The sequence below is a fragment of the Danio rerio genome, chromosome 18, assembly GCF_049306965.1.
Source record: "Danio rerio strain Tuebingen ecotype United States chromosome 18, GRCz12tu, whole genome shotgun sequence".
NCBI classification, from domain to species: domain Eukaryota; kingdom Metazoa; phylum Chordata; class Actinopteri; order Cypriniformes; family Danionidae; genus Danio; species Danio rerio.
In genome coordinates, this window is record NC_133193.1 from 10,237,272 (window position 1) to 10,254,675 (window position 17,404).

The window sequence follows — 17,404 nt, forward strand, 5'->3', positions numbered from 1 at the left end:
AGTGCTAATCCTTGCACGTACAAGAGGAATGCAAAAAGAAAACTGGATTTACAGGGGCGAAGAATGGAAATGGGGGTGGCGCAGTTTTATATGTAGGCAGGTGTTTAGGACGAGACAATGCAGGCAACGCCATTTTTTCATGCATCTGCCATTTTTTAAGATTTTTGGCTTTTCATAAACAATTCTAGTTCAGTCTGATGCAAAGGAAACCTCTGAAATACACTTTTAAAGTCAGTGTAAATAAAAAATTTGCAATGTTTATTTGGTTTTCTAGATCAGAGATGCACAAAGTAGGGGTCAATTGACAAAGTTGGCAAATGGTAACCTTTAATTTGGCCCACCATCCCATCCGGAAAGATGGGGAGGTGGTTGGGGCAAAAGCCTTTAAAAGTGATCGCCATTTTGAATTTAACGTATAACCCCTGGTTTTATTTCTGAGCTACAAAAACAGTCACTGAAATTCAATTAAATAGTGTAAATCAGACTTTAAATATAAATACTGTCAGCAAACTGCACAAGACCTCTGCAAGCAAATCGAAGCAAGCTCGATTAGTGTATTCAGCATCGAACTTGTGTTATAAATGGGACTGTTTATGTTTTACTTTAATCAGTTCATTCATTCATTTTCTTTTCGGCTTAGTCCCTTTATTGATCTGGGGTCGCCACAGCGGAATAAACTGCCAACTTATCCAACATATATTTTAAGCAGCGGATACCCTTTCAGGCGTACCCGATCACTGGGAAACACCCATAAACTCCCATTCACACACATACACTTTGGACAATTTAGCCTACCCAATTCACCTGTGACACATCTCTTTGGACTTGTAGTGGAAACTGGAGTAACAACGTGGGGAGAACATGCAAACTCCACACTGAAATGCCAACTGACTCAGCCGAGGCTCGAACCAGCCACCGTGACGGAATAAGATCACTATAAAATGTTAAAAATGGTATTGGTTCATTCCGTTGTGGAGACCTCAGATAAATAAAGGGACTAAGCTGAAAAGAAAATGTATGAATGAATAAAAATGATACTGCATTAGTCAATATGATTAAAGCAATGTTTTCTAATTATTTTGAAATATTACCAAATAAATTATAAAATTACCCATGGCAAATGTAATATATACGGTTTGGTATTTATTTGGCCAACAGTCCTCAATCAAGTTTGCTTTAGATAAAAGTTTGGGCACCCCTGCTTTAGATGAACAATTAATCCTTCAAAGTTAATTCACTGGAAAAAAATGTTTATTTGGTACTATTCAAAGTCGGATGTTTTGCTTCCGCATGTTTTCACACAATATTTTTAACTAAGCCTGTCATATTGTTAATTTGCAACGAGGGAAAGGCTTGCAAAAAAAGCTCCGCCCCCTACTCATATTTCATTTCAGTTAGAAGGGCATCAACATACTGGAATAAAAGACTCAGCAACTTCCAGTTCACACAGACATTAAATGTTTAATTTGTCACACTTAATACATTCATTCATTTTCTTTTTTAGCTTAGTCCCTTTATTAATCTAGGGTTGCCACAGCGGAATAAACCGCCAACTTATCCAGCACATGTTTTACACAGCAAATACCCTTCCAGCTGCAACCTATCACTGGGAAACACCCATACACTGTTATTCATACTCATACACTACAGAAAATTTAGCCTACCCAATTCACCTTTATCGCATGTCTTTGGACTTGTCAGGGAAACCAGAGCACCCAGAGGGAACCCATGCGAATACAGGAAGAACATGCAAACTCCACTGAGAAATGCCAACTAACCCAGCCGAGGCTCGAACCTGCGACCTTCTTGCTTTGAGGCGAGAGCGCTACCCACTGCACCACTATGCTGCCTTGATCAATACACTTTTTGTAAAATTATTTTTTTCTTAAAATATTCACTTCAGCAACACTTGCACCACACAAAGTTTTTTTTATATCTTCTGAAGGTTTTTAAAGAGGGATATGTATACATAATTTTCCTGAATATATAGGGGTTAGGCAATGCTGCAAAACTGAAACAACCAATTTAGTGTTGGAGGTTTCATGGCTAAATTTGACAAGCCTGGTAGCCAATCTTCACTAATTGCAAACTCCACAACTAAAGCAGCTTCCACACTGCACTTTTCGCTCTATAGACTTCCATTCATATAGATGCAGCAGACTAGAAATGCAAGATTATGTGACAATTTTGTCACTGCATTTTAACTTTGTTGAACTCTGACCTGCGAAATCACATCACAAACGTGATGAAGGTTGAAGGTTTAATTAGCAGAGTTCCACAGTGTCAATATACATGGCCAGGCTGCTATAGCCAAACCTTTGGTTACTTGTGCCAATGCCAAACGTCGGTTTCAATAGTGCCAGCAATGAAAATCTTGGGCTATGGACAATGTGAAACGTATTGTTTTCTGATGAGTCCATCTACACTGTCTTCCCCACATCCAGGAGAGTTATGGTGTGGAGAAGCCCCAAAGAAGTGTACCACCCATACTGTTGCATGCTCAGAGTGAAGCATGGAGGTGGATCAGTGATGGTTTGGTCTGCAATATATTGGTATTCCCTAAGTCTAATACTTGTGCTAGATGAGCACGTCACTGCAAAGGACTAGCGAATCATTCTGGAGGGCAATGTGCACCCAGTGATTCAAACATTGTGCGAGAATTTACAGAGTGATAAAAAGAGATACAGGTGGCATGGTGGCTCAGTAGTTAGCACTGTCGCCTTACAGAACGAAGGTTGCTGATTCGAGTCCCGGCTGGGCCAGTTGTCATTTCAGTGTGGAGTTTGCATGTTCTCTAGCAGGTCGTGTGGGTTTACTCCAGGTGCTCCGGTTTTCCCCACAGTCCAAAGACATGTGCTATAGTAGAGTTGAATTTGCCATAGTGTATGAGTGTGTTTGTGAACGTGTGTATGGATGTTTCCCTGTACTGGGTTGCTGCTGGATGGCATTCGCTACAAAAAACATATGCCGGAATAGTTGGCAGTTCATTCTGCTGTGGCGACCTCTGAAAGGAAAACGAATGAATGAATAAAAATAAATACTCAAAATCCCTTCAGAAAAAACCTTTGACTCTTAATATTTCTGAAAAAAAGGAAGCTGGCTTCTTCCAATGTTCAGATTGCTGTGCTAAAAATAGATGCAAATTAGCACATATTGAATTAAATAAAGGCTCATTTTCATATTAAAGCATAACATTTTAGAACACTTGTATTGTTTCTTAATGTAATGTATCAGCTGGGGAAGTATGGTGATATATATTGGTTCATATTCACCTGCAGTGTCTTGCCTTAAATAATGAATTGGGCTTTTCATAGTTTGTTAGGGAAAAAAGAGCTGTGTTGTTGTTTTGCCAAGTAGATTTCTGGAGGGTGAAGAACAAATTTGTGATTCACAAAGACGAACCGGCAAATAATTCAGTGAGAAATAATGAATTCATCCAAACTGTACACTAATAAAAGAGGTTTATTTAGGTGACTGTGCTGAAAATGTGTACTCGAGGATCTCAAGGGAGGTTACACTACAAAGAGGGGGTTTTCTGCTTCGTTCATGTGTAGTTCATTAAATAGGGCTAATTAAACTCGGCTCTTGAATGTCTGATTTCGACTGTATTGCATGCAATCATTTGAAATATGTAAAATCTAAATTTGTTTAAACCAATTGAGTTGTTTTGTTTTCTATTTGTTTGTTTATTTATCTATATTTACATTACATTCTTGTATTGGTCCATAATTTATTTCATGAAGTTTTTATTTTAAGGTTTATAATCTGTATAAATGTTCAAATAGCAGTATAGTTTTGTAGGCGACCCCAAAGATAGTTATTTACTATATATTTTTAAAAATATTTTTTAATGCTTGTTTTTATTTAGATAGATAGATAGATAGATAGATAGATAGATAGACAGACAGACAGACAGACAGACAGACAGATAGATAGATAGATAGATAGATAGATAGATAGATAGATAGATAGATAGATAGATAGATAGATAGATAGATAGATAGATAGATAGATAGATAGATAGATAGATAGATAGATAGATAGATAGATAGACAGATAGATCATAATACATTAAATAATATTTTAACTGTGAATTTTAAGTTGCAAAAACTTTATTTTTCCACAATTAATTATAATTGATTAGTAACTATTACTAAAATGATTATAGTAACTGGTTAATTTTCTGCACAACAACAAAAATTGACTAATAATTTCTGTGTTAAATTACTTTACCATGTTTACTTTGTTTACTTATGCATGTATGTATGTATTCATTTATTTAGATATTTGGAAAATTGGATTTATTACATAAATTACACAACTATATACCTGAAATCAGTGGTCTCAAACTCAATTCCTGGAGTGCCACGCCTCTTCATAATTTAGCTCCAACCACCTCCTACTCACCTGCTTAATAGTCTCCAGTAATCTTGAGTTTGAGACCCAAATTTAAATGTTGAGACTTTATAAAACAAATGGCAAACTAGCCCAACATTGGCTGCCTCCACATAATTTGGACATGTACAAGTGGTTGGTACAACTTCAAGACATTATAATGTTGGAGTTATCCACAGCGTGAGTGAACTTGGTACAAATGAGTACATTACAGATCTGGACTTTAGCTGCTGACAAAATCTCCTTGTTTATTGCAAAAAGAAATGATCAGGATTCAGAATGATTGCCTTGGTTTGTATAATTGATATTTGATACTGTATTCTGTTTTTGTTTTTATCTTAACTTCTATTCATTGTAAAGCCCAGTTTCAAGAGACCGCAGGGGAGGAGCGTGGGTTTTTTTTTCTTTTTTTTTAATTGATATGTTTCATTATATAGGTTTTTCAGCCTGTATGTTTTGTTAACAATTAATAATAATAATAATAAAAAAACATCAAACAGAAATAAATAAATAAATAAATAAATAAATAAATGGCTAAAATTAATAACTAATTTCTTTCCTTTGTTTGTTTGTTTAGTCGGTTGGTCATTTATTTATATACTTAGCATTTCAGATGTTTTAAAATTAGATTAAATTCGGGGTGACGCTGTGGCTAAGTGGTTAGCTCTGTCGCCCCACAGCAAGAAGGTTGCTGGTTCGAGTCCCTGCTGGACCAGTTGCCATTTCTGTGTGGAGTTTGCATGTTCTTCACGTGTTGGCGTAGGTTTCCTTAGGGTGCTCCAGTTTTCTCCCACAGTCTAAACACATGTGATATAGAATTGAATAAACTTAATTGGCTGTAGTGTATTAGTGTTAATGAGTGTGTATGGATGTTTCCCAGTACTGGGTTGCAGCTGGAAGGTCAATCTGCTGTGTAAAACCTATGCTGGATAAGTTTGCGGTTCATTCCAGTGTGGCGACCCCTGATGAATAAAGGGACTAAGCCGAAGGAAAATAAATGAATGAATATTGCTAAATTGTGTAAGCTTTATCTAGATTTAAGATCAAACCGACAGTTTCTAACCTGTATAGAGACACTGCTAAAAGATCCACCAATGACTCCTGCTATAGCCAGTGGACTGTCCTCCTGAAGAGCGTAAGACCCGTCGGGACAGATGAACTCCGTATCATCCACTTTCGTAAGGGACGCCCTGACGAACTCCAATGCCTGTTCGAGAGCATAGGTGTCCCTCGAGCACGTGTCCAAAATATGGACTCCCAAAACCACACCCGGCAGCAGCGCCACGTCCTGATTGATCTGATCGATAGCGAAGAGCATTGCCTCAAGCCTCTGGATGCCTCGGTCTTCATTGATCCGGCCGCACTCGTCCATGCCCATGCCCTTCTCGTGAATGGGGAACAGGCCTCCCAGAACCAGGTCTCCGTCGATCTTGATTTCCTTGCGGGGAGAGTCTCCTCTGGACTGCAGGAGTCCGGCAGACAGCAGGAGCAGAGCACGGACAGCTGACCACATCGTTTAAGGACAGAAGACTGAGGACGTGTTACGGTTGGGCGGGGAGAACGAGGGTGAAAGAGGGTAGGTGTCAAGGAACCGAGAGAGGCATGAAGGGGCAGCAGGGAGCTCTGTCGGGTTACTCATGGAGATCCACAGCAGTGGGTTCAGCTGTTCAACTGCAGACAAACAGGAGAGAAAGAGGCAACGTAAGATGCTGATTTAATTCAATTCAATTCATCTTTATTTCTATAGCGCTTTTACAATGCAGATTGTGTAAGGCAGCTTAACACAGAAGTTCTAGTACATTGAAGCTGTGTCAGTACAGTTTTCAGGGTTGAAGTATGAATTGGTACTAATATGACAACTAAACATTACTTCATTAAGACCTTAATGAGTTAAGGCAGGAATTCTCAATCGTTCGGCCACAGCCCACTAGCTGGCCTCAGCAATCCTGCAGGTGGGCCGTGAGATTAAAATTAACTCTCAATATTATACTATAATTTTTGGATTGCGACATAATATTTGATATGTTAAAATTATCGAAGTAATTTACTTTTTTCCTGTTCTCTGATTGATTACTTCCAACTCAGTGCAAAAACAGCCTTATGAAGGCATCTGTCTGCATGTCTGTTCATTCACAAACTATGTGTATATTTAAAAAATAAATAAAAATAAATAAAATTATATATATTATATTTTTAGTTTTATATATAATTACATTTAAATAAATTATATTTTTTATAAAATGCTGATAATAGAAAATAATTGAAGGCACAACAAATGTTTAATATTTTTGTTATAATAATATAATAGAATGTATAATTTGTTAATAAATAAAGGTTTAAATGAGCAATTTTTACACATTTTATTTTAGAGAATTTTATTTTAGACATATTGGAGAAAGTGGGCCCCGCAGTGAAAAGGGTTGCGAGCCCCTGAGTTAAGGCATGTACTAATCAAAGACTAACTTTCACTACAATATGAGTCACATTAATTCATGTGTGAATAATGGCTAGCTTAATTGTCAGTTCATGTTTGTCAATTAATGTATTAATTAACTCTTTCATTTAAGCTAAATGTAACTAACATGAACTCATGAGCTGTTAATGTACCCTTATGTCATGACTTGAAGGAACACATTATTATTAACTCATTCTTAACTACTGATGAAATCCTTTATTTAAACAGTTTATTTTGATGTAGACAGAACACTTCTATTGGTTTTTAATGTACTTGATGACCATTACGTTTAAACACAGAAGTTCATGAGTGTTAATAACGAGTTAATGATAATGATATTCACATTAAGATATAAAGACAGTTAGCCATTTTTAATGTCTAAAAGTCAATCGATGTGAATAAGACCGGAAGTCTCGAGCCAAAAAGATTCCAATGCATGCACCTGCTTGTATGTGAAGAACAAGGTCAATACTCTACTCTTATATTACAGTATAATTGGTATTGAAGTACTTATAGTCAGTTGTATGTAATAAAAATATAATAAAAAATAAAGTGTTCCCAAAATATACAAAAAAAGTAGTCCATCTTGTCAAGGAGTGTGTTGTTTGAGTGCACTGTGTGCACTTTCCATCGAACAAAATGTCCTGGTATCTTCTTTAGCACAGTGGTTATCACAGGCTTTATTTTGCTCAGAAATCCAAAACAGCCCCTATAAAGAGCCAAAGGAAATCCTTAGGGAACTTCTGGGTCAGAAATGCCTTTTCTCTTCCAGGCGTTTGGAGTAACACCTGAACACTTCAGTTACCTGCATAGAAAATCTCTGTCCGGCGGCATTACTGAGACAGCTTCTCCCTCTGCTGAATTAAACAGACTTGTGAAAGTCGAGTGAAGAGACTCAGACTTCATCATTACACATTTCAGAGCTCTCCTGTGTTTTGCACAATTTGCAGGGTCATTTCATTCTCTATAATCACAGTGTTTTGTTTAGAACTGATAGAAGATTGTCTGCAAAACCAACCTGCCAGTTATACAAGAGTCACACACACACAAAAACAAATAGCAACAAATTCACCCAACGCCAACTCCTCCGCGCCTTCCGTACTCTTACAAATGCATTTGTCAAAACAGATTTTCAAGGATGGAAAACACATGAGGAACATAAATTAGTCAGCACAGAAGCTCAGACAGAAGATGCAACAGTTGAGCTGACAAGAAATGAAAAGAAAAAAAAAACTTTGTGTCTGCTGAAATTGTTATATTTTTTTCCATCAGTCTTCCTTTTTAACCTTAATGTATCACAATGAGCTGGCAATTGGATAAAATCATTAGCATATTTTGAATTACTATACACAGGCTTTTCTTTGGAGCAGATATTCATAATAGTAAAACATTTTGGGGTTTACCCAATTTCACAGACGTTTGTGAACTAAAATTAAACAAGAAGCCAGAATTTTGAATTTGTGGTCTCAAACTAGATTTACATTTCAGTTTGGATCAATCCTTTAAACTGCATCAATATGGCAGATGTCATAGTTTTGGTTCAAGACCATTTAACAATTTTTATGCTAAATTGCTGAATTTAAATTTACATGAGCTGCTAATCAGCCTAGTTTAAGCCTATTTAATTAACCAGCATCAGGACATGGACACACTGGGGTGGTGTTTTTTAACATTTCAATGTTTACGAACAGATCACATCAAAAGAACACCAGTGATCTTGACAAACTATACATCGGTCTAAAGCTACACCCCTCAAGCAGCTATTGTAGCTTGCTGTTTTTCAATGGGAAGCTTATAAAGAATGTATTTGCTAAATTTGTGTAAGTTGTACAGAACATGCTTAGATATGGAGAACATACTTAATAAAAAGTTAAAACATATTCTTTGCTGTACATCACGGCTTATTTTGAAAGCTAAGAATCCTCAGAACATCATCTCATCAAATATGTTTAGTCCATTGACATAATAGTGTTGAATTATTGATTCTTTGTTTATGTTACCATTTATGCTGGAGACCTGTTTTTTACATTTACTATGTTATTTACATGCAAAAATGATGTCTTTGTAGTAAAAAGAAAGATGATGTCAGTGTTACACATAAAATGAGACCACAAACTGATAAAAAAGTCAAAGTTAATAAAATCCAACCAGAGCAGTCGAGTGTTTTGATGTTCTGCATATGCTTTCTTGCTTTTAGCCAGTAACTTGCTTTCTAGCTTAACTAATGGAGAATTTACACCAAAGGGTGCATGATCTTTCGAAATACACTACCTGAGAAAAGTCTTGTTTATCCAACCTTTCCAAGTTTTAGGATCAACATTCAATAATCAATAATAACCTGACTTCTAGTTGATCATTTGGTATCAGAAGTGGCTTATATGAAAGGCAAAGGCCTCTAGATTACATTTATTTTACCAAAATAAAATATGATCATGCTTTAATTTTTAATTAATTCGGACAGTAAGGTCCTAAAAAAGTCTTGTCACTTAACAGAAATAATGTACAGTATAGAATATAAAGTCATGGTGCATTGGGAAAATAATAAATATTGTGTATCCCATGAGCTTGGAGGACTGCATCCATACATCTCTGCAATGACTCAAGTAACTTATTAATAAAGTCATCTGGAATGGCAAAGAAAGCGTTCTTGCAGGACTCCCAGAGTTCATCAATATTCTTTGGATTCATCTTCAACACCTCCTCCATCTTACCCCAAACATGCTCAATAATGTTATTGTATGGTGACTGGGCTGGCCAATCCTGGAGCACCTTGACCGTCTTTGCTTTCAGGAACTTTGATGTGGAGGCATGCGAAGTATGAGGAGTGCTATCCTGCTAAGGAATTTGCCCTCACTTGTGGTTTTTAATGTAAAGGGCAGCACAGATGTCTTGATACCTCAAGCTGTTTATCTTTCCATCAACAATGCAGATATCTTGCACGCCTCCATACTGAATGTAACCCCAAATCATGATTTTTCCTTCATCAGACTTCACCAAACTGATTTCTGTGAAAATCGTTAGTCCATGCAGGTTCCAATAGATCATCTGCAGTATTTGTGATGATTGGGATGCAGTTATTATACATTTATTATACATTTACATGTTAATATACATTTCTGCCACTTTTCCAAATGATTAACTATGAATCAAGTTATTATTTGTTGCTCCTACAACTGGGATCTACGACAAGACTTTAGTCAGGTAGTGTATAAACCAATTTATCACAAAAAGGAATGAACAAATACTTATTGCACAGTTTGTTAAAAGTCTTACAACAGAATAAAAACTGTCATGAAACTGATCTGATCTGCTCCTCAGACTTTAGTACCACCTGCCTGATGGCATGAGCATGAGCAGACTATGGCTGGAGTGGGTTGGATCCCTTAAAATGCTGTTTTTCCTAGTCAAGCAAATAAGCTTCAATGTTTATTTTAGAGTTGATTTTTCAGCCTTGTTTATGGAGCTTGGATGACAGAAGTATGAAATACTAATTAAATCCTGAACCTACAACTTCTTCGATAATGCTACTAATTTAGCTGGCCAATAAATAGCTCGTCAGACACGCTCAGTGAATGGAGCTAATTGTCAATTTGATGGCATGTGTGTGTGTGTGTGTGTGTGTATTCATTTGCAGTAAAGTGGTGAAACCGTGCAAAAGGCAGCCTTGATATCTAAGCCTGGGTTTTGATCTTAGGGCTTGGGGAAAAAAAAAACTAAACATCCCTAATCTGATTTCCTCTTCCACTTTTCCTTGCAGAAGGGTGGGCGAGTGCAGGCGGCGGCGGCGGGGGGTGGATTTATGAGGTGTGCGAGATGGCTTGCTGGGTTTCCACGGCTCTGGCAGCTATACAAAGGCTCACAGCCTGGCCCGGAGATGGCTCCAAGGCTGGATAACACTCAACCGCAGTGATGCTATCTCCACCATGCAATGCAACACAAAGCACAACACGCAGGCCTCTGGCAGCATCACACCGACGGCAGCTTTTCTCATTATCTTCTTCCACCGTGAGTCAGTCTGCCAGTCGAACAGCGACAATCCTGCTCTCGCTGGGCAAAAGCTATGCTGCCGCCGCTTGCTCATACTCTTCCTCTCTCTCCTGAGGGGTCAGCGGGAGATCTGGAGAGGGGAGGGAGAGCGCTTTCTGCTTTGATGACAGACTCTTGGACTCTTCAGAAGTGGACCGGTGTTGTTTTAGCACACTGAGTCTCTGTGGCCACACCGGCTGAGAGGAAATTCATGAGCGCTTCCCTCCCTCACACCCTGACGCTGAGCAGAGTGAGTGAGAATGCGAGGAGAAAGTGAGAGCGGCCAGCAGTCAGACAACATCCACCAGTTTAAAACTGACAAACGCCACGAGGAGACAACAGGGCTGTACTTTCAAGAACCGAATAGGAATTTGAATTCAATTGGCCAAACTCATTAGAAGATTTCTTTGGAATCTATGCATCTGTCAATCTGTCTGACCATCCATACATCCATCTCTATTTGCTATGATTTTGATCTATCCTGTCTGTCTGTGCATTCATCTTTTTTATCCATTTGTCCAGCAATATTTTTTTCATTCTTTCCATCCATCCACACATTAATCTGTTGCATCCAGCCATCCATCCATTATTCTGTCAATCTTTCCATCCATGCATTCGTCCGTCGGTCCATCCATCCGTCCGTCTGTCCGTCCATCCATCCATCCATCCATCCATCAATCCATCCATCCATCTATCATGTTATATTGTTTTATCGATCTGTCTGTCCATCCATCCGTTCTTTCATCAATCTATCTTTTCGTCTATTGTTATATAGAATTGTATTATTATTTGTTCCAACCACCATCCATCCTAAAGTCATCCATCCATCTACCATTCGTCCACTGTTATATAATTATCCATCCATCCATCTATCACTTGTTAGATCATTCTTTCCTTCTATCTATCAATTGTGCTATCATCCATCCATCCATCCATCCATCCATCCATCCATCATTTTGTCATTCTATTGTTTTCAATTAATCCTTTCTATCTGAACATTCTTTCTATCATCCATCCATTCTTGCAAATACAAACTCTAAAAATTCTGGGCTATTTTAGCTCAGTTTTCTGTAAAATATGGACAAAACCAACTGCCAAGTAATTTTTTTTTCAATAAAAGTTTTAATTTATAGGACCAAACTTAACCCAATATTTGGGTATATCTATATTTTACCTGGATAGAAATAACTTAGCATTTTTAGACTGTAGTATTATTTTATTTTTGCTTCATCCGTTCATCAATCTTTTCATTCATCTATTCAGTTCTATATAATCTGTTTTGCTTCTGTCCATCTATTATTCTATCATTCTTTTATTTATCCATCCATATTACTTTCTATCATTCTATTATCCATCCATCCATCCATCCATCCAATTTTGTATTGTTCTGTCGTTCTAACTGTCCATCCATCCATTCTATAATCATTTATTCCTCCATCTGTCCATTTATCATTCCAACCATCAATCTATCTATCCATTCATCTGTTTTATCCATTTATCATTCCAACCATCAATCTATCCATCCATCTTTCCATCATTCCAATTTTTCATCCATCCATACATCCGTCCGTCCATCCTTCCTTCCATCCTTCCATCTGTCCATCCATCCATCCGTCCGTCTGTCCATCCGTCCATCCACCAGTCCATCAAATAGAATCTATCAAACTACATTTTTTCTATCCTTGGATCCATTTATTCATTCCAACCATCAATCCATTAATTTGTTCTTAAACTGTCTCATCTCTATCATTCTGTCTGTCGTTCTTTACATCAATCCATCCATTCATCCATCCAGTGTTAATTATTTATTTAGAATGTAGGATTATTTTATTGTTGCTTCATCCATCTTTTCATCCATTCATTGTTAATCAGTTTTTTCTTCTGTCCCTCTATTATTCTATTTATTTATCCATCCATATTACTCTTTCTATCATCCATCCATCCATCCAATCATGCGTCATTCTATAATTTTTATATTGTTTTATCCAACCCTCAGTCTGTCAACTTTAAAAATCTTAACTTGACTAAACTTGTCTTTGTTGTGTACATTTAAGGTTTATTTAACCAGTTTACATTCATTGCCATTTCACCTTTCTCCAGTTAAGAATTGCAATTTAAAAGGCAATTAAGTCACACAATTCTGCTACACTAGAAAATAATGTCAGAGCATACAATCATTATATTGTCATGTGTAAAGGGGGTAAAATGAAATAAAGAAAACATAATTTAAGAAATAATACAGAAAAGCATACACAAATGCAACAAAGGTATAAGAACATATGCATGCTTCATATACAGTATGCACATTAATACAAAGTAAAACATAAAAATGTAATGATGTCTGCATGCCTCAGAAAAAAACGTTCCTTTTTGGTTGACGTCACTCTGTTTTTTTACCTAGTCCCTTTCCTCAGACCACCTCTCATATGGAAAGCAGCTTCATGATTCAATCAATTCCCGATGGATAAAAGTCCTGCATTATTTTCTCTTTGAATGTCCTGCTTCTCTCAGAAATGTATCCGACTGCACAGGTAAAACGGCTTTGAAATCTTGCTCTGTGATGCTTGTAGTCATGACACGCATACTTTATCATATAGTGTTCAGAAAGATCATAGAAGGTAAACCATTATTATGTATTGCTCTTATAAATATGTAGATCTTTAATCTGTGGAAATTTAATAACCAGCTATATGCTATTGTATCTACAAAGGGAGCCTCTGTGCATAATTTGTGCTAATGAATTATTTACATTCTGAGCTAAGGCTGGAATGTAATTTAAAGAACAGGTGTTAGCATGTGAAGTAAAAAAAAAAGTCCATTTCATATCTTATTTTTTTAATTATAGTCAGATAATGAGTTTAAATTTACAGTTTTGCTTATTACAATGTAAAAAAAAAAAAAGGTCATTAAATTCTTAGGAAAGTGAGTAGAGCAGTTTCCTTAAATGCAACAAGTTGACTTTTTCTAAAGGAACACTACACTATGCTCATTTTACAACTCCATTTTACCATTTTTCAAACCATCAGCCAACCTCAAGAGCACTTTTAGCTTAGCGTAGCATAGATCACTGAATCGGACTAGACCATTAGCATCTCACTCAAAAAATAATTTGGATAATTTTTTTATTTAAAGCTGGACACTTTTCTCAATACAGAGTTGTATGCTGGTTCATTCCACTGTGGCAAGCTCTGATAAATCCTAGACTAATCCGAAGGAAAAAGAATGAATGACTGACTGAAGCTTGACACTTATGTAGTTACATTGTTTACTAATAATAACGGAAAATGAAAAGTTGGTATTTTCTAGGTTGATACGGCTAGACTCTTATTCCAGTCTTTGATGCAGTATTATGGCTGGAAAAGGCAGAATGAAATTATGCAGATCAAGAGTCAAGCTTTAAATAGGAAAACTATCGAGACAAATTGGTCATTTTGAGTGTGATGCTAACGTTCTAATCTGACTTAATGATGTATGCTAAGCTAAGGTAAAAGGGCCCCAGCTAGACTCTTAGATTGGCTTAATGGATAATACTGGTAAAACTCAGCTTTTTTTTAACTCTAGGGGTGTGTATTTCTTAAGTAATAAGTAAACCCATTGCAACCATTAAGCTGACTACCTTTTTATAATTTTGCACATCATTGATTTACTTCTGATGATTTTATTCAGGTGTGTTTGAATAGGGAGATGCTGAAAATATGTACTGTTGATGTGCCATCAGGAACAGGGTTGGGAACCACTGCTGTAAACCACTGTTTTTCTCAAAAGTTGTTTGTAAAACATTTGTTTTTAGAACTTACTGCAATTGTTAATTTCTAACTAATTTCTCAAACAAACTCTAGTAAATTATTTTTATGATTTGTGCCTGGCCTACCAATATTTTCACTGCATGGAACTGGAGAAACAATGTATGACAATCAATGAGATCAAAAGGGTCAAGCTTTAAAATAGCAAATCTATCGAAAGACGTTGATTATTTAAAATGAGATGTCCTAACACCAAATCGATTAAATTAACTTAATATTAACCTAGTATTAATATTAATTAGATTAAACATAAAACAATTAGTTGACTCTTATAAAACCTCAAGAATTGTAAGTTGACTCTTATAAAACCTCAAGAATTGTGTTGATTCAACATAAAACAGGGAATTCTCCCGGTGCTCCCGATTAGCCAGTCCAGGCCTGCCGTAGTGTATGTGTGTGAATGCATGTTTCCCAGAACTGGGTTGCAACTGGAAGAGCATCCGCTGTGTAAAACTGAATAAGTTGGCGGTTCATTCTGTTGTGGCAACTCCTGATGAATAAAGGGACTAAGCTGAAAGAAAATGAATGAATAAAATATTGTATTTTTAAATAGTGCTTAATCTGGCTATTCTCCCGTAAATGTAATAACTCAACACGGAGAAAACTCGGAGTTCAAATCAATCCCTGAATATCTTAAAAATAATTATATGAAGACGCGCATTATCAAAGCTGCCAGCTTGGTCTGATTTTGACACATCTCCCTCAAATGTGGGAAGTCAGGTATTTTGTTCCTTCCCTACTGTAGCCAATATTTAAGCAGTTCCTCTTGGCTAATAATGTTAATTAGTTAAGAAGGGTAGGATGGAATAATGGTACGGGGCGTTTTTGGGTACAGAGAGGCTCAGGAATTAATTGGATTTTGCTTGCAGGCAGTTCCTTAACAGCATGCTTAAATCAAACAGCCAGCTCGAAAAATCAATTCCAAATTCCTGTGCCAAAAAAAAAAGGAATAGAAAAAATAATAATACTAAAGTTATCCCTTTTTCCAAACAACAATACTCTTCATCCGTGAAAACGAATAAATTTGTTTTTCTTGCTTCAAGGGCCACAAAGAAAGTAGTTGCAAAGTGTAAAGAAGAACTCTTTTGTTACGGTGCAATTATTTGGAAATTGTCTTTATTGGAGGGAGACTGGATCCTCCTGGGACAGAATACTTTCTATTAAATTGCATACTTGTGCTTTTATGAGAATTCAGGAATAACAGCAGGGCTCGGCGGTAAGGATGGCCTGGGGCCAGAGTAAGAGCGTTTCAGACCAGTTGACAGAACTGTCACTTGCCAGTGTTGCGTTGTCACTGCCTGTTATGTTTGTTTATTATGTGCATGCTTTATTCGTTTCAAGCTTAAACATTTGGTTTTCAGTGATGTATTGTAGCATTGTTCTGGCAAATTAAATATGTCACTGAGCATCACTGTAACATTATGCAGCTCGCTTGTGCAGATGAGGCTTTGTTGAAATTGTGAGAATGATTTATGGTACTATACATAGTGGAAGGATGGGTTAAAAATTCTTAAATGCATATACTGTAAACCAGTGTTTCCCAAGCCTGTTCCTGGAGGCACACCAGCAAACAATTTTATGTTTAATAGTCATCTAATAGACATCTAAATGTAGAAAGCTTGGGTAAAACAAGGCTGAACTTGGGCTGTCAGTGAACATCTAATAGACATCTAAGAATAGCCCAAAACTAGATTAGTCATCAAATTGACAGATTAGACAGACTTCATATGTGTAGTCATTCATTTCTGTTTATTTGATGACTAGTGTAGTTTTGACCTGTTCTTAGACGTCTATAAAATTTTCACTGACAAACAGGGAAACACTGACTGCAAATTTAGCCTTGTTTTAGCCAAGACGACTATGTTTAGATGACTATTAGACATCTGATAGACATCATTTAAGGACAAAAAAATAAAAAAAACGCTTGCTGGTACGCCAACAGTACATATTTTGGATGCCCCCCTTAATCTTACCCATTCATTTCAGGTTTTTGAGTCTCTTCTAATGTTCTGATGATTTGATTGGTGTGTTTGAATAGAAAGAGGTTGAAAATGTGTACTGTTGGTGTGCTGACAGATACAGGGTTAAAAAACACCGCTGTAAACCATAGTTTTTCTCAAAAATTGTTTGTAAATGTAAAACATTTCCTTTTTTTGAGTTACTGCGATGGTTAATTGCTAACTAATTTATCAAACAAAATTTAGTCAATTATTTTATGATGTTTTAAATGCACTTTTAGTTAACAATAATGTATGCAGCTTTGTTATATACTTTTGTTTTGTATGACTAGGGCAGATTATTCATTCATTTGTTTTCTTTTTGTCGTAGTCCTTTTATTAAACTGGGATCGCCACAGCGGAATGAACCGCCAACTTATCCAACATATGCTTTACGCAGCTGATGCCCTTCCAGCTGAAACCCATCACTGGGAAACTAGGGAAGATTAGTTAGTTGTAAAGATTTGGCCTATTCCAGTATTTTCACAGCATGGAACTAGAGAAAAAAAATCTCCAAATTTAAATAAAAATATTGTCATTTATATAATAAAGTAACTATTGGTCAAAATGACTAAAATTATGCCAATTTTAATTCATTTTTGGTCACAATGATACCAACGTTTTCATTTTAGAACAGTTTAAAAATCATAAAAAATAATTGGTGAAATAACCCTGATTTTTAATTACATCAAATAAAACACCTTTGTTATTTTGACCAATTGTCATTT

General features: G+C 36.5%; 2 protein-coding genes across 3 annotated transcripts in view; one reads left to right on the forward strand and one right to left on the reverse strand.

The window, feature by feature from the left end:
- Positions 1–13,764, forward strand: part of elapor2a (endosome-lysosome associated apoptosis and autophagy regulator family member 2a) — a 106,394-nt gene extending 92,630 nt beyond the window's left edge. Inside the window, exon 24 of the mRNA XM_073929290.1 lies at positions 10,608–13,764. The gene's annotated coding sequence lies outside the window, so the exon portion shown is untranslated. The remainder of the gene's footprint in view (positions 1–10,607) is intronic.
- The window catches only part of grm3 (glutamate receptor, metabotropic 3), a 75,319-nt gene that overhangs the window by 38,599 nt on the left and 19,316 nt on the right, over positions 1–17,404 (reverse strand). Inside the window, exon 2 of one of the 2 annotated variants that reach the window (XM_005159017.6) lies at positions 5,459–6,066. In XM_005159017.6, the coding sequence (XP_005159074.1) occupies positions 5,459–5,908 (450 nt within the window). In that variant the 5' untranslated portion in view covers positions 5,909–6,066. 2 annotated transcript variants of the gene reach the window in all.